This window comes from Dysidea avara, chromosome 9, assembly GCF_963678975.1.
Source record: "Dysidea avara chromosome 9, odDysAvar1.4, whole genome shotgun sequence".
NCBI lineage: Eukaryota > Metazoa > Porifera > Demospongiae > Dictyoceratida > Dysideidae > Dysidea > Dysidea avara.
This window is the reverse complement of record NC_089280.1, coordinates 26,778,643-26,798,064: the sequence shown is the minus strand read 5'-3', so window position 1 is coordinate 26,798,064 and position 19,422 is coordinate 26,778,643. Positions and strand designations below refer to the sequence as shown.

At 37.8% G+C, this 19,422-nt stretch overlaps 1 protein-coding gene across 1 annotated transcript in view; it reads right to left on the bottom strand.

Annotated features, from left to right (window-relative positions):
• LOC136266290 (transient receptor potential cation channel subfamily A member 1 homolog) overlaps window positions 1–19,422 on the bottom strand; it is a 134,334-nt gene that overhangs the window by 50,653 nt on the left and 64,259 nt on the right. The window contains exons 10-11 of the mRNA XM_066061305.1: window positions 14,183–14,346; window positions 8,876–8,994 (exon numbers count right to left, since the gene is read on the bottom strand). Coding sequence (XP_065917377.1) covers window positions 8,876–8,994; window positions 14,183–14,346 — 283 coding nt within the window. The remainder of the gene's footprint in view (window positions 1–8,875; window positions 8,995–14,182; window positions 14,347–19,422) is intronic.

Genomic DNA, 19,422 nt, shown 5'->3' with positions numbered 1-19,422 from the left:
ACATACTAGTAAGGTATGTATAATAAATTATAGTCTACAAAGATGATGTCATACTTCATTACATATAATACATCATTAACGCGATCAAGACACATGTTAGTGTGTGGCCAAGAAAGCTGGCGCACCACACTATGAGTATATTGACAGGAAGAAAGAAAACAACTTTTTCACACTTGCATAGCTCCATGGTCTCTTCTCCAAAGCACACCATTTTTGTATTATAGCTGTCTGCCAGGTAGGGTAGGCCACACAGCAAATTTGATTAAATTAGCAACAGCCATTTGTGAGATATGAGCATCCAAAGTTTCATTTTAATTTCTTCGTTTTTTCTTCTTATGCTGTACGGGGGGCTACGGGGCTTTGATTAATTTTCACACACTGCAAAAATAGCTATAAAACGGAAACATGTAACTTGATTGCCTCGATCTTGGGTACAAATGAAGAGCGTGTAATGGTGGATTCACATATCAAGTTTGTTGTGAATCTCAGGAATATTCAAGGAGTTATGAACATTTATTCACATAAAAAAATCAAACTTCTGTCACGGCTACAGGATAAACAGAGTATAGAAATAACTTGAAAATCAGTGTATAGATAGGCTGATCATCGTAGCAGTGCCTTTTGATAGTTTGAATAGCAATAGAGTTACAGCAACAAAGCTATAAAGCAAACACCAAACAAGTGTAAAATTGTGGGATTGAGATACTCTAATAGAGCAGTCATCACAGGGTAAAAAGGTGTACAAAAAGTAAAAAAAACCTTACCAGAGTTCAAACCAGGGACCTCCATACCTAACACCTGCATCCTTAACCACTGAACCACTGCTACCTCGCCTGATCATCTTGCTTAATTTCTGCTTTATAAATGAAATTTCTAGTTTAAACGTTTATAATTTCATAGATCTACCAATATAGAAGTACTAGATTGTTCTAGAACACTCTATGTATGTTTTATTAGAAGTCCTCAAAATAATTTGCACACTATTAGAGTATTATAATAATATTATCAAATATTGAATTAAATCATGTAATACAATACATTTATAAGTCTGGCTTCGATAATCATCATTGTATCTACATAGAAAAGAAGAAATGTGAATAAAAACAAACCTCATAGGCTGGTTTTGGGCCTTATAAAATACAAAAAGGAGTGAAATTCACACAAAACAGCCAGCTGTGAAAAAATGGTGTGGCCTTAAAAAGCCTGGGTGAAAAAAGTAGTGAAATCAAATGTGGCGGCCAAGAAATGGCTGCAATGATGTTAACGCTAAAAATTTTAATAATGGCTGTGTGCATTGTTAAAATTTATTAGCATTAAAATCATTGCAGCCATTTCTTGGCCACCACCTTTGATTTCACAACTTTATCACCCAGACTTTTTAAGGCCACACCATTTTTTCACAGCTGGCTGTTTTTGTGTGGATTTAGTTTATCCCAGAATACAAGGGTTTTGCATAATTCATTTAATGGAGCTTACGTTGTTTAACTCTACTGTACTTTCAGATTGTCAAACAATTTAATTTATTATGCAATGATTCAATCTGGATTATATGCATAGGCAGGGCCATCTATTATACTGGCATAATTATGAGCATAATAGGTGTCTGAAAGCATATATTGAGCATAATGCTAGTGCAGAATACTTATGCAAACTATAAATCCTTGCTTGTCAAAATGCATATTACAGAAAAAAGGAGAATGGGCTAGAAAAGTGTGCTGAAGAATGCTGAAGCTTAATTAAAATCAACAGTCTGTAGCTGGTAGTGTAGCTATTCACTGGTGGTGTTAGTTTGCTTTTATCTTACATGTGAATTGGATCGGTTCACACACACACACACAAATATAATGTAACATGTTCACACCTCAGATCAAAAAATTGCCTGGGCTACATTGTGCAGTTGGCAGCTTGCCTGAGCTACACATCAAACAGTATGTAGTACTGTCTAAGCAGGGATCACCCCAAAAATGATGTGTGCCGCCAAAAATGCTGCCTTTAAAAATCATCCGAGAAACTGACGAAAGTCATCTTTGCAGAATGATATTAGTCAATCTAACATGAAATACAGTATTAAAATCAAGAAAGCATTTACTGGTGACCAGATATAGACTTTTAATCACCAAAAACTCGAAATTTAGTCTGCCTGCCTCACTGCCTGACCACAGTCACAAGGTTAGAGGCCAAACAAAGCAGCACATGGCCACTGTTTCACACCACAACAACAAACTCACCAGTGGGATGTGCATTTTGGGGTTCCAACAAGTGTGTACCCTGTGCACCTTGTATTTCTTTTTATCTTCTGTTCATGCAATGAAACCATATTGAGGAGTCAATTTTCCATATCAACACCTTCCTTGAGTAGCATATTTAGACACCATCATTCATCTCTTGTTTCAGTACTTTTTATCGCTTGGATCCTTGCAAAAAGATACCCTTTTCACACACAAAATTTGATCCATTTTTTGAACTTTAAAGCTCCATAACTTTTTATCATGGCATATAATTGCTTGAAATTATAAATGAATGTAGCTACAGTATCTGGCTACATATTGATACTAAGAATACGTTAATCAGTATAAGAAGTCAAATGTTACATCATTATGTTAGCTGGTATGTCATATGTGTGGAAAAGGTACCTTTTCGCAAATCCAATCACATTTTTAAATTAACAATTGTGACCGGATTTGCGAAAAGGGGTCTTCCACACACATCCAATTCTATGGAAGTTAGAAGACCATATAACTTAGTGTTCAAGAACGATACAAACCTGAAATTGTCACCATCCATTAACCGATGTTGGTGCTTGGTACTGACCAAATTTCCAGTCAATATCTTTTTCTAATTCCAAGTTATGAATTTTAAAGTTCATAAATTGGATGTGTGTGGATGACCCCTTTTCGCAAATCCGGACACAATTTTTAAATATAGTATATAGCTTGGACTATAATTGGGCAGCCAATTATATAAGCATTAAGGCCAAATGGTTTGTTTTTTTTAGATTGATTATGATTAGTATGCATGACTTGGATTTGGTTATGAAAACCACTCAGCATTTTGTTATCCTAGCTATCCTACAAGTTGAAAACCTTTAGACTAAGATGAAAACTAATGCTATACCTTATTCGCAAGCATTCCTACATGGTTTTTGATATGGACTACACCCACATTACTAATTACATGAAATTACAGTACCACTCTACCACAAGCTTACCATCTAGGCCTTTAGTAAACTTCATAACTATGCTATAAATACAGGTATAAATACCAAATGCCCCATGTTACAGCAAATATGTAACACTTCCAATCTGTAGCAGGCTAATAGCCCCCTGGTGATCAATCACTTAAGCTAATACAAGTGCGATATGTACATGGCTGAATAATTCCATTATAGGTCAGCAGCTGATGCTACAACTATGTATTACATCTTTTACAAGTGTAAAAACAATAAGAAATAGTTTAGTTGAGTAAAGAGGATCATAGAAATAACAGGTTGGTGTCGTACTATGTACTTTTAAAAACTAGGTACAGTGCAGCAGGTTACAGCCTCAAATTAATACATACTATTATTTAATTTTAACTAATAGGTTTTTGTGTTTATGCTAATGCATACAGTATTAATTATCTCGTACTTCTCTAATTACATTACTATACATCGCTATTTGTATAAACTGCTTTAAACAAACATTACACATAGAAGTATCTTCTTAATTGTTTTACGGTTTGTCTATTGTGCTTTTAACTGCAAATTCTCTCGATAAAGCCACAAAGCTGCACTACATTTTTGTCCATGTAAGTATGGAACAGGCTCCTTATTACTGGCAATGCTCCTTATTACTGGCAGTGTACCAGGCCTGTACCATTGTTTTTTAGTTGTAACACCTGTGAAATCCAAAGAAAAGGTAGTTCACAAAGTCTCTATAGAGTTGCCACACCCAAAACAAGGGCGGTTGCCTATACCTGCAGATATACTAGTGGACATTTAATCCCATAGTCAAACAGTACAGTAGTACTGTTTAAGCAGGGATTGCCCCAAATAAGGCATGGGCCCCCAATATTCCATCTTTATAATTCAGCTTAGAAATATCTTACATGGTGAAAATCATCTTTACAGAATAATATTAGTCAATCTAAATCAAACATGGCATTTATAAAACAAGAAAATAGTTTCAGGTGGCCGGATATAGAAATTTAAAAATCTCCACAACTTGAATTTTGGTCAGACTGTCTGCCTGCCTGCCTGCCACACCCCCAACAATCAATTATGTACCGAAAAGTGAGGTGGCCATTACGTTTAATTTCAGCTATGCTTTAACCATTACATAGCATTAAAAATGAAGAACAGTATGAGAAGCTCTACAACCAATCCAGTCATTATGGAAAAAGATGGGCAAAAAGCATGATAGATAGTGAGGAAAGTCATATTGCGATGTTGTAAATCAACACCTTGGCAGTGTCGGTGAAAAGAACTGGAACATAAAGGAGGAGAAAAGTAAGTCCACGGTGCATGTATTGTACATACTGCATTTGGTGAAAAGGCATGTCTCAGGATGAAGTAATGTTGAACAGTGAAGAAATCAAGCCTGTAGCTTCAACCATTGTCAAGTTATCCTTGGTTAAAGGCATTAGTCAGGCAGTAGAAAATTCAGCTAAATAGAAAATTTAAAATTTTCATAGAAACTTTTGGAAGGGTGTGGGGTTGGTCTGAAGACATCTTTGGGCTTGGTTATGCCTAACCAATACTGCCAAGTTGTCATGAAGGAAAAATGAGGTTAGGGGGTGAGATTTTGGACAAGAAAGCCCAAAACTACATAATCCCTATAATATAGTAGTATACTCTACTGTACGATGATCCCTACTCAACTATATATACAAGTATAAGAAAAAATTAGGAATTTCAAATTAGAGTAGGAACAGTGTATAGTGCTAAGTGTAGCACAGTAGGGATATTCACTTCTTATTGTTTAACAGTATTTGGACATTACGTACTACTCCAATCCAGCTTGTTTCAGTACTTTTTATTGCAGCACTATACACTGTCCCTATTCTAATTTAAAATTCCTAATTTTCTTATACTTGTTTGTGAAGTTTTTTTTGCAAGCTCATGACCACTAAATAGCCTGCTTTACACAAAAACCAATCACAATATTTTAAGAGTTAATCACAGCACTATTGTACTAGATTATGACTCATACAATAACAACTGATCAGTGGGCATGGCTCTACAAAAGCCTGCAGACAACAATGTACGTGGATTCATGCATACCTACAGACTGATGAATTGGCGTTGCTACCACATGTCTACAGACAGTAATTTACATACATAAGTGGGCGTGGCTCACGAAAGAAGCAGGGCTACGCTATGACGTGTAGTAACACGTCCACATTTTACTGTGTCTTTCCAGGATTTTTCCAAATGTTTATAGTAGCATGCTCTAGAATGGTCAGCTGTATTTTTACGAGATTTCTCCACATCTTTGTCATATGATGCTTTGGTGCTTTCAGCGGATTTCATACGTGAACCTGTCACATGTTTGTAATATTTATCAAGATGGTGCTGTGATATGTCTTCACTGCTGTAGTTTTCCTTTTATTTAAGAGTATGTCATCCTTGTGAGCCTCATAATAGGCCTTATTTTTACTCTTCCTTCTATTCCTTCATGCCGCTTCCTTTGCAGGCATTATCGCTCCGAATATTACCTCAGAAGAAACACACAAAGCAATAATGACAATAAAACCCTTCAATTGTATTTTTCACACACAATTATGTAACAACAGGGTTTAGCAAGACTAATACTGTAATAGCAAAGAATGTGTTAGTCGCAAAGAAGTGCGTTTAGAAATGCAAGCAGTTAAACCTACCCGCTTAACTTTGCTAACAACAAACACACTAATACTAAACAAGATGTCCTACGCGTGTATTTTGTCAACGACTTATGATAAACCAAATGTCAAAATCACAAACATATTCTAAAAGTTTGGTGCGATAACATGTGTATTCCAATATATTACTGCATAATGTACTGGTATGATTACAGCCACGATAAAGAAGGATCAAAGGAAAATCAGTAATACAATAGTGCATACATTGTAGGATATTTAAAATACTAAAGGTTTCATCTCCATGAGATTCTAAGCATTTTCGTGAAAGAAGTAAGGCTGTAGCTGTAGCCAATCCACTACGTTTGACTGAATGCATCAGGCAGGCAGGCAGGCCGGCAGGCAGGCAGGCAGGCAGGCAGGCAGGCAGGCAGGCAGGCAGGCAGGCAGGCAGGCAGGCAGGCAGGCAGGCAGGCAGGCAGGCAGGCAGGCAGGCAGGCAGGCAGGCAGGCAGGCAGGCAGGCAGGCAGGCAGGCAGGCAGGCAGGCAGGCAGGCAGGCAGGCAGGCAGGCAGGCAGGCAGGCAGGCAGGCAGGCAGGCAGGCAGGCAGGCAGGCAGGTAGGCAGGCAAGCAGTAGAAATTTTTTTTAAAAATTTCGTAGCACCTAGTCGAAAATGCTTCAGGTCATTTTGAAGACATGTTTGGGCTTGTTTATACCTGACCAATACCGTCAAGTGGCCATGAAGGATTTGCGCAGATGATTTTGGCTTGATTTATTTTCATGGACCACGTCCACACCTTCGTCACCCCTACTATACAGTACTATCGTACAGTATGATATTTAAATTTTCGTCATACTTGTTGTTTACTTAAAATAATTTATAAACGCCTTACTGCAGCAAGGCAAAGAATATTTCCAGCCAGACAGAACTGTAGGTTTGTACAAATTATGCTGCCATAAGTTTGAGCACAATGCACAATGTTACTGCATTTCATATCAGAAAAACAAGTCAAAAATTATTTTACTGTTTCTTGTATTTCATCATACAGTACGATAGTAACTGTACCACAAAGGAGTAGGCATGGCCCACGAAATAATATCACCCAAAAATCAGCCTCAATTTTCCCTTATGACAATGAGGCAGTATTGGTGAGGTAAAACTAAGCCCAAACAAGCTTTCAGACGCTTTCAACAAAATGCTACGGAATTTAAAATTTTTTTTATTCAACGGAATTTTCTACTTACTGACTGAGTAAGTAAGGAAGTAACTGACTGCCGACTGACTGATGCCTTCAGACAAGCGTAACTCAATAACGGCTAAGGCTACGGGCTTGATTTTTTCACTTTTCGATGTCGCTTCGGCCCGACAGGTGCCTTTTGGCAAACCGTAGTACGTACAATGCGTTCTTCATGGACTTACCAGTGTCCTCCTTTGTGTCCGATTCATCTTTGTTGACAGGGAAAGGTGTCGATTTGGCGTGAGCACATGATGGCTTCCCTTCAAAACGGAAATCGTCCGTATTTTTCATAGTGGCTATTTTGATTGCAGAGGTGCTTTTCAAACAGTTCTTGATTCATATTGCTGTGTAATGGGTTGAACATAGCCAACAGCGAAGCATAATGGATACTTCACTTTTCAGATGATAATTAATAAAATTGGGGCGCGGCACCATTTCTTTTCGAATGCGTAGATTGTAGAGGTGCTTCTGGGAAAGTTCTTGATTCGAAATGCTGTGTAATGGGTTGAACATAGCTGACAACGAAGCGTAATGGATATTTCACTTTTCAGACGATAATTGATATAGCTGGGATGCGGGGGGCACGGTGCCATTTCAGATGCGGTATGCATGGGTTCACCAGTGGCACAACAAAATTATTTACAAAAAAAGTTAACAAACAAGTACATGAAAAAAATTGGAATTTTCAACTAGAGTAGGGACCATGGCACATCGACAAAAAGTGCTGAAACAAGTTGGAGTAGTCCATGATATTAAATCACAGTAAAACAATAAGAAGTGTTATATCCCTACTGTGCATTTCCGTTATGGTATCTTGAGCACAGTAGGGATATAACACTTCTTATTGTTATGGTATCTTGAGCACAGTAGAGATATGACACTTCTTATTGTTTTTACTGTGATTTAATATCACGACTACTCCAACTTATTTCAGTACTTTTTATCGATGTGCTATGGTCCCTACTCTAGTTGAAAATTCCAAATTTTTTCGTGTACTTGTGTGGAAATAAGATTGAGATACAATTATAATAGATCTACTGTAGCAGTCAGGAAATGCCTATATGTTCTAATAAGCTTAGCCTAAACAGCTGTTATAGTGACTTAATATGCACATCCCAACCGTCAATTACTACCGGAAATCACTGTGGCCATTTTGCAAACAGTAAGAGAAGCACCACTGCTAACTTCAGTCACTGTGAAATTGCGAGTAAATGCACACTCTAACTATTTTATGTATAACTTTTATACAGCAATGCAAGCAAAAAAACTGTCTCTGAAATCAATCCAGGAAATTATAGACGATTCTCATGATTATCACCTGTGCTGGAGCCATTACATGCTACACCAAATCAACACCCACACAGTAGTCCAGAAAGAATTAAGACACAAAGTAGGGAAAAGGTAAATCCATGATACATGCTCTGTAGCTGATGTAGTTGGCAAAAAGGCACATCTTAGGCTGAAGCATGAAACAGTAAAGAAGCCTGTAGTGTTGAGTTATGCTTAGCTGAATGAATCAGTTAGTTTATCAATTAGAAGAAAATTCAGTTAAATATGAAAAAAAAAACCATAAAAACTTGTTGGAAAGGTTTGGGTTTCTGAAAGAATTTCTGCTCTTGGTTATGGCTAATTAATCTACTGTATACTGCCAAACTGTTTTTGCCAAGTTGTTTTGAAGGCTGTTTTTTTTTGGTAATAATGAAGGACAAGAAAGCCCAAAAATCCATAATTTCTACCATTCAGTATATCATATCATACGTATATGATAAATTTTACAGACATATATGCTTTATACAGTAACACAATATTTTTGATAACAAACCTGGCATGTGTTTAATCAGCAATTTCATTGGAGTGTCATGTCCATATTTGTCATCTTCAGCTCGCCATCTCATGGCATTTTCCCAATGTTTAGACTTAACAATAGCAAGGGCAACATCTCTAATTTGTGAAAAATATGTAACATAATAATTATACTAGTAAATTGCTTACTTTTTAGCTTATTATAAAAGGATATGATATAGTTAAACTGTACAGCAAGTAGGATATTCTGTTATCAACCAGAGCTTGAGGCACATCCAAGGCCAGGGTGTCAATAACAAAATTATCCTACTGGTGCAACTATGGCTTGACTATAGCTTCTATCCGAGCACTTGATTTCAAAAACAACATGACAACTGTTGAAAAATCAAGGTGTTGATAGCAATAACACCTTACAATAAGACCTTACATGTTATGACATGCCTTTTATCACACTATACGGCTACATAAATATATAAGAAAGTTGTATAATGTTTTAAGTTTTGCTGTGCTAGTATTATAGTTTTAATGTATATTAAGGCTTCATGTTGTCTTTGATCCAACTGTATAGATGACAGTACGACAATACTCTGCATAGAGTCTGTACATTAATAATAATAATAATAATAAAGAAAAACACTGAATGTGAATAAGTTATAGCAAGAGTATACACTCTTGGTTATAGTTAAACCCCACCACTAGCAGGATATCATTGTTATCAACCCAAGGTTGAGGCAAAGCCGAAGCTAAAGTGTTGATAACTAAGATATCCTACAAGTGCAGGTGTGGTTTAATTGGCTTCTATCCCGCATGACTTACAATGTGACAATTGCTGAAATAGAGGTGTTAATTACAGTGATATCATACTTGTTATAACACACCACAAACCACTATAGGGTTTAACTTCTATTCCCGGGGTTAACTACCATATACTCCTAGTTTTTTACTTTGATGTGAGGCTTTGGTGGAATAAAAGTGATGTCTATCTTATTAGATTTTCACCTACTGGGGTTTGGCGTCTGCATGCATTCTCAGAGTTTTATCAGTGTACAACAATATTCCTAGCTTATTATTTTGATGTATGGCTTCAGTGAGTCTCATGGCTTAGGTAAGTGCTGCATTTACATCACGACAATAGCATCAACTTGATTTATTTGTACAATGTTAAATGAACCTAACAGAAATGGTGAGTTTGTATGCCTGATTTCACCATGGTTTTAAGTGGTAAAGTCACCAGATGCAATTATTGTGAATGGTGAATCTTTTGAAATAAGCCACATTGCAAGCCTCATTGCGGAAATGAAACAAACAAGCCACATTGCAGAAAGTTCAACTATAAAAGTAGGGCTTCCTGTAAAGAGTTAGCTATGTAACTATAAGTTACCCTATAGATGGTTCTGCTAGAGACAAGTCTTCCTGTAGAGAATTTGTCTACAAGCAAAGAGAGTTCAGCTATATACAAAGAGTTGCAGGGTAAAGAGTTAAGCTATATACAAACAATTTACCTTGTATGCATAGAGAGTTCAGCTACATTGCAAGTCATCCTGATAGTGATTTTGGCTTTGTTACAAGTCACCATATTGACATGACTGTTTAGCAACAAATAAGTCACTCTGTAGAGAGTTCAGCTATAAACAAATCACCTTGTAGGGAGTTCAGCTACGTATGCTCCTGTAGAAAGTTCAGCTACCAACAAGTCAACCTCTAAGTGATAACTTTCACAGTATTAATGGCAAATTTACTATAATTATAGATGATAAATAAAAGTCTGTATTCTTCCTCATTCCTGTAGTAGAGAAAAAGGATAAGTAAAAACAAACCCAAAAGGCCAGCTTTATGGTTTGCAATAAACTACTCTATACCATAACAGCCTAGCTGCAAATAAGGGTATACATAGGTGTAGCAAGATATTTTTAGATATGGGGGCTCTAGACTCTCAGTCTGGTAGGGCACAGTGTTGAAGAGCAAAAAAGGTCAATATCTGTTAAGAATAGCTGCCCTCCACCAAACATACATTGTATCACTGCTCTGAATACTGTGACTGCTTTATTAAAGTAATCTATTAGAGTATCTTGATCTTGTTGCAATTTAAAATCAGTAAATCACAATGGGGGCTTGTTACGTGACAGGAGGATTTGGCGTGGCACGAAGGATACACACTAACATCCACAGTAGACAAACTCAGCGGTTTACTCTTATTACAGCCCCCTCCACGCATGCGCACCATATCATAACACTCCCCCCCTACAAAACTACCCCTACACACAACAAAGGTATATGCACACACATGTGGGTATAAAAACTAAAGTTGTCCAAAAATTACATGATAAAAGACCTAAATACACCAGCAAGGTATGGAAAAGGTTAATAACTAAGTGAAATGCACAAGTCAATCAGTCACCGGTATTTGTGATGCTTATGTCAGGGTGGTGACCATGAATAAGACCTCCTTCGAGAGTATCTGTGATCTCGCCCTCCTCTGTCATAACAATTCCGATCATGAATACGGCAGTCATATCGATCATAACCACGTATGCTATTCTTGTCCTTGTGTCCTCTAGACCATTCCACAACTATCCTAGTACCCATGATCTCTCTGCCATTCTCCAGACGTATTGCATCCTCAGCATCTCTTCTGTTTTCAAACTCAACAAAACCATAAGCTAGTCGTATTCCTTGTTTCACTTCACAACGTGTCAGTTTTCCATAGGGAAAGAAAATGTCTTCCAAGTCCCTACTGCAAATGTGTTTGGGTAACCGCCCTACGAAAATTTGGTTGTCCACCATTTTCTTTCCTGGCAAACATCTAACGTGCCCGATCTGCTCTCTACTGAGATCCTGCTGTGAATTACTGTTACTGACCCTATACACCTTCATTGGGACTTGCTCTGCTGCAACAGTTGGCGGCACTGAGTTTTGTGGCACATTGGAAATACATGCCACTTGTCCTCCAGCTAAGTCATTGCCAAGTATGAGACTCACACCCTGGACTGGTAAGGAAGGTCTCACTCCGACAACTACAGCTCCAGTCACTAGACCACACTTCAAGTGAACCTTATGAAGTGGTACACGAAAAGTTCCTAACTCTGCTCCTTGTAGTAACACAGTCCTTCCTGTGTCCGAATGGGAACTGAAGGGAAGGGCACCCTCCAATATCAGAGACTACGTCGCACCAGTATCTCTGAGAATGGTGATCGGAGATTCCACTTGTGAGCCAACAAGGGAGACACTACCACATGAAATAAATGGAGTGTAATCATCTGGCAACATACTTGTCTTCTTATGGTCTGTCTGAAAACTTGGGGAAACAATGAGATCAGGCTTTTCAGACCTCTCGTTCTTTCTTGGTAAGGCTTGACACTCTGACATTATGTGACCCCTCTTCCTGCAATAAAAGCATGTTGGTCCAGCAGGTAGGTGGTTGCTACTGTAGTTCCCTGATGGGCCTCCACCCGTAAAGCTACTGGTGATAAGAGCACCCGGCTGACCACCTTTAGCTAATTCAAGTGTTATATCTGCTGAGTTGCCATCACAGGGATGGGGCTTTCCAAAGGAAGTGGTATGTGTCAAGGAGTAGTCCTCAGCATAAACTGCTGCTTCATGTAAATTGTCTACCTTCTGTTCATCCAGATAGGTCCGAATATCACTAGGAAGGCAGTTTTTGAACTCCTCCATCATCAACAGTTGTCTGAGCTGGTTAAAGTCTCCATCAACTCCTTTAGAGGTACACCAGCGGTCAAACAAAGTTTCCTTTGCCCGTGCAAACTCCACAAAAGTCTGAGTATCTGTCTTCTGGGTGGCTCGGAACCTCTGTCGGTAGGCCTCAGGAACAAGCTCATAGGCCTTGAGAATAGAGCGTTTCACTGTGTCATAGTCAGAACTCTGTTCTATCGATAGGGCTGAATAGGCTTCACGGGCTTTACCTAACAGAGAGCTTTGAAGGAGTAGTGTCCAAACTTGTTTAGGCCATGACAGACTTGACGCAACTTTCTCAAAATGCAAGAAATACTTATTCACCTCTGTCTCCTGGAAGGGTGGAACAAACCGTACTTGCTTAGTCACATCAAATTCAGCCTGTCGACTGGTACGAGGTACAGGTGGAGCTGTAGAAGCTGTTGCAATTTCGAGTTCCTTAAGTTTCAACTGCAGAGCAAGCTCCTGCTCTCGTAATTCCATCTCTTTCATCTTCAACTGGGCCTCACGCTAATTCTCCTTGTCTTGCAGTTCTAGCCTCTTCAGTTCGATAGTATCAGTGGTTGATGGTATTTCATCTTCAGACACGATCTCTTCCTCAACTAAATACTCTATGATCAATGTTCGAATTTCACCTTTTTTCATAGCTTGATTGGCTTCCAATTTGTAGTGTTGAGCAAGGGAGAGCAGCTCCACCTTCTTTAAAGGATTTAAGGACAATAGACTGGGCGATTTTACAAAAGAGTCTACTGAGAACGACATAATTATCCACTCCACAACAACGTAATAGGAACGATGAGAGTAACGACGATGAGAATGATTTGTCGGACTACAAATTTGTAATTCCAAATAATGCACACTGGTGCCGATAACAACAAATCCTGCCTAGTCGAGACACATGAACAACAACACCAACTGTACAACTATTCACACCTGTTGAGGTACCACTCGCCCGGTACTAAGGATTAAACACTTGTGGTTAGAATCGGACAGGGTGAACACGAGGGAGCAGTGAAAGTAGAAAACAAATGTCTCCGCGACCAAAATCTTTAAACAACTTGTTTTCTGGTGCTCCCGGACAAGCCCCCAATTTGTTACGTGACAGGATTCGGCGTGGCACGAAGGATACACACTAACATCCACAGTAGACAAACTCAGCAGTTTACTCTTATTACAGCCCCATCCACGCATGCACACCATATCATAACAGGGCTCCAGCTTCCTTCCCCTCCTGTTGCTATGCCTATGGTATGGCCCCCAAAATATCATGGTGAAATCACTTGAAGGTGGCATCCAAGAAATAGCTTTGATGGTAGGTTATAGCTATACATGTAATTGCAAGACTTTTAATAAATACAATTCAGGTGAATTCGTGCTGAATCCTAGTGAAGTATCAAGGTGACAAACAAATTTGCTTGAATCATGAATAAAATTTTGAGCATTAGCTACCATCACAGTCATTTCCTGACATCACAGCCATTAAATTTACTTGGATGCCACAATTGATTTCACAACTTTTCTCCTCTGCCCATTTTGGGAACCAACGCCAATTTTCACAGCTGGCATTGATGTAAATTACCACAGACTAAGCAATAACAATATGGAACTACAGTAGTTATGAAAATAGATGACCTACTTGTGATTTTTCGTAATAGCAATTGCCAGACAATTGTAGTATTTTGTTATGGCTCCATGTTCATCAACTGTACAATCCTGGCAGGTAACATCAGCACCGTGTGTAAGCAACAGCTCTACAACTTTCACATGACCGCGTATGCAAGCAATTAGTAAAGGAGTAATCTATATTTAGGAAGAAAAATGCAAAGTGATTAGTAATACAGTATATAGCATACATTACAATAATTATTGTGGATACAATAGTTGTTTGAAATATTAGTAGCAGACCAACATTCAAGACACAGTGGCAGTTTATTGTCAACAACCCCCAAAAAAGCAGGGTATTGCCAACCAACACTGAAATTAACTCAGTATTCAGCAGCTAATTTAACAGAAATTTCATAATGATTGCACTAATCAAAGTTGCCCCCTATAAGGAGGCTGGAACGTGACAGGAAACCAGTGATAACTTGAATTGGGCTATACCATAGCACAGTTAATGCATGTAATTATAGAGCTGGTATGACTCAGAAATTATACCGTGTATTGGGAATTATTCACGGAAGGAAAAGTTGCAATTTTAGTGCATTTGTGAATAATTAATATCTTTCCCATCATTATGTCTAAATACTGTATGCATTCTGAAAAACTTTTGAATCTTCTTGTTTCTTTAGTGGGCCAGTATAGCTGAAACTACTTGCACAAGCTTTCCAAGCCTCCTTGGAAAATTTCATGCCTTAGTGTGCATTCATATTGCAAATGGGAATAGTTATAATGAGATTTGCCATGCAATGATTGTGTAGGAGCGCGAGAGTAGTTTTGATCATTTCCACAAGTGCCATAGGGATCAATAAACTGTGCCACAAAAATAAAAAGTTTTTGCATCATGCTAAACTGCTACGTGCAACCCTACACGGTCATGCACAATCCTATGCCAGCAATTATAACAGAGTAACCAAAAGTCAGTGATAGTAACTAACAACAGTGGAAGGAAACCGGTGTTACTTGAGAGAAATGGGACAAATACTGACCCCCACCCCAGGCATACCTATATCATCTGCTCATTATCATGAAATATTTCCTGCTCTTCTGCCACAATTAGCCATCCATGCAACACATCACAACTGTTTATGGTCAGCAAGTCACAGTCAAGCAATCATAGCAACAATTAAACAGTCAACAAGTACACAAAAAAAATTGGAATTTTCAACTAGAGTAGGGACCATAACACATCAATAAAAAGTACTGAAACAAACTGGAGTAGTGAATGATATTAAATCACAGTAAAGTGTTATATCCGTATACTGTGCATTTCCATTATGGTATCTTGAGCACAGTAGGGATATAACACTTCTTATTGTTTTACTGTGATTTAATATCGTGCACTACTCCAACTTGTTTCAGTACTTTTTATTGATGTGCTATGGTCCCTACTCTAGTTGAAAATTTCAAATTTTTTTATGCACTTTGCGTTTGTTAACTTTTTTTGTAAATAATTATTATGACTGGTGAACCCACGCATACCGTATCTGAAACAGTGCTGCACCCCAGCTATATCAATTATCATCTGAAAAGTGAAGTATCCATTACGCTTTGTTGTCAGCTATGTTCAATCTGTTACACAGCATTTTGAATCAAGAATTGTTCAAAAAGTACTTCTGCAATCCACGCATACTGAAAGAAAGAAATTGTGTCATGTGCCCCAGTTATATCAATTATCATCTGAAAAGTGAAGTATCCATTATGCTCCGTTATCGGCTATGTTCAACCCATTACATAGCAGTATGGATCAAGAACTGCTCGAAATGCACCTTTGCAATCAAAATAGCCACTATGAAAAATACCGACGATTTCCATTACGAAGTGAAGCCATCACTTGCTACCACCAAATTGACACTTTCCGCTGTCAGCAAAGATGCATGAGACACATTAGAGGACAGTGGTAAGTCCATGAACAATGCATTGTATGTACTGCGGCATGCCAAAAGGCACCTCTCAGGCCGAAGCGATGTTGAACAGTGAAAAATCAAGCCTGTAGCCTTAGCCGTTGCATAGAAAATTCCGTTAAATACATATATTTTTAAAATTCCGTAGCAACTTTTTGAAAGCGTTTTGGGTCAATCTGAAAGCTTGTTTGGCCCTAACCAATACTGCCTCATCATCATCATCAGGGAAAATTGAGGCTGGTTTTGGGTGATGTTATTTTTTGGGCCACGCCTACTCTTTTGTGGTCCCTACTATACAGCACTATCATACTGTATGATACTTCATCCATTATTAATCAAATGTAGGCACACTCCTGATTCCTACTAAACTGCTTCTCATAATGAGTCACACATGTTTTCTTATTGTAAGTGAGAAAAGTACAGACCATTTGTGAATATTTTCTTCCATGAATCATTCCCAATATACATGTAGTAGTACCATGTAATCATTGGACTTCAGTCTACTGAGAAAGGGTCCATAAATATTTAAGGAATTGTTATGCTCATGCTACACCAAAAGAAAACACTCAAGTTTGACCTCGATGCTAATAAAGCACTCAACTTTCACTTCGAGCTTTATTAACAACTCAACTGCATGACTCCTGCTTTATTACATAGTATACATAATGCACAGCAGTCATTACATGCTTTTTAAATCATTCACACACACCCACGTGCGCATGCACGAATGCAGCACACACACACATGCACTGTTAAAACGAGGTGTTACACCCATCGTAAAGGTGTTCATGTACACCCATGGTATTTAAAGGAGTACTATAGCACTCAGGGTGTTGTTGAACACCAGAAATGTTATGTTACTCCCCAATAATAGCTAGGGTGTTTGTCTACACCTTGGTATATTGAAACCCACAATCGGATACTTCTATTGAAAATTAGGTTATAAGTAAATTTTGTTACCTTCTATATATAAGAGTAACTTGGGAACAACCATGTGGTAAGTATAAAGGGTTGCAAAAATTGCTGTGTAATGTTAACCACGCAAAAACAGCCAAGCTGTATAAAAAGGGTGTGGCCTTCAAAAATCCTGGGTGAAAAAAGGTATGAAATCAAAGGTTGTGGTTGCAGCTATGAAATGGCTGCAATGATGTTGATGATAATCATTTTTTAGAGTTGGGCGATATACTGGTATGTATCGTAGGAGAAGGTATTTTAATTGATACCGTTACCATACCGGATGAATTTAGAAAAAAAACACCATACTGTTTAGTGTTAGATGACAGCTGATTCATAACATCATCTTGTTATTTCCTGCTCTCACCAATATGTGAAGATACTTTACCAATGTGAAGATAACCTTTTAATTGCATTAAAGTCATTTTAGCATGTTTCACCAACCTTCTATCACCCTTTCCAACAGAAAGTTCACTTAATACAATCCATACTGTGGTATGTATTTGTACTGTGATATTTTCTACAACACCATACCAGCTTTGACAAATCTCACACTGCCCAGCTCTATAATGCAAGCTATTATTAAAATTCATTATCATCCACATCATTGCTTGCAGCCATTTCATGGCCGCTACTTTTGAATTCATACCCAGGCTTTTTGAAGGCCACACCCTTTTATACAGCTTGGTTGTTTTTGCATGGATTTCACTTCTTTTTGTAATTTACAGTGGAACCTGTTACTCCGGACCCTGGAAATTGCAGACACCTGTATAAAACGGCCAGCTCTGTAAAGCACCAAAATTTATTTCACTACTCTACATGTATCATAACCTTGAAAATACGGACACCTCTATAATCTGTAATCCAGATAACAAAAATTGTTCATGCTAGCTATACCACTTTTATGGAAATATCCCTTCTTAATACGGACAGTTATAAAACATTTACTTTATCCAAAAATTTTCTGAAGTGTTATAGGCTTTTCTCTAGTGTGGTTTCTTCGGGCTGGTTTTAAAAGTAGGCATGGCAACTTTCTAAAAACACTGTGAACGCCTTTGTTGAGGGCTGTACTGTCTTTTAACAACTGAAAAACCAAGTGAAAAACGTTCATTGCTAACGCTTCGAGTTAAGAGGGGTGTGTCCAACTCAGATGCATACCAAACTGAAGAGCAGCCTACAGTCTTTTGGCCATACAAGAATTTAAGCAAGAAAACACCTATAAATCAACTGAGAAGATACTTCTGTGTGTTAAATTTCTGAAGCTTTTCACTATATGTGACCGGATTTGCGAAAAGGTACCTTTTTCACACACAAAATTTGACCCATTTTTTGAACTTTAAAGCTTCATAACTATTTTATCATGGCGTATAATTGCTTGAAATTTTCCATGAATGTAGCTACATTATCTGGCTACATTTTGATACTAAGAGCAAGTTAATCAGTATAAGGAGTCAAGTGTTACATCATTTTGTTCGCTGGTATGTCAAATGTGTGGAAAAGGTACCTTTTCGCAAATCCGGTCACATATACACCATGTAGCATCAGTAGCGTCTACTGAAAACTATCTGTACTCTTACTTTAGCTATTTATTATAGCTATATTATGTAGCTATATATGCTAGCTATGTATTATTGTGTCATGATTCACATTGTACAATCAGTATGGATCTTTTGGGCTGTGCCCCTGGGTATTACCAGAAATGCTTCCTACCCAATACTCAAATTCAAAACTATCAAAGTTACAAAAATGATGTAAAATTACATATTTTACTATTTAAACAAACCTGGAAATTCAGGACACCTCCATAATCAGGACATCTATAGCTGGTCCCAAGGTGTCCGTATTATACAGGTTCCACTGTAAATAAATACCCAAAGCCAAGCATAAATTAGCTCTGAAGTTTAATTTGTTTTTACACAAATCATTGTTCTTCTTATCTACAGATGCAATGAAGATGATATGATCAAACTAGTGCTCTAGCTACCAAACCAGAAAAATATCTACTGATCTGATACTAAAGACAATTTATAGCTACTGATATTTAATTCATTAATTACTTAATTGATTTATTATTTATACTGAGCAGTCAGCCCTGTTGGTAGCTATGCTCAGGAAAAAAAGAGTTACAATACATGAACCAATTATCTAATTACAAGTGCAACAATGTGATTGTAAAAGTGATGCAGAGTCAGAGGTTTTGATATATTTTTGTGCTTGTTGCTTGTTCATGGCTATTATACCAGGCTATATGAAGTTGTAATACATATGTAGTGCCTACTGTAGATCGGGAAATTTTTTACAGTAAGAATATTTCGTGGTTGCCTCCACTAATGAAAACAAACTACACAAAATATTTTCA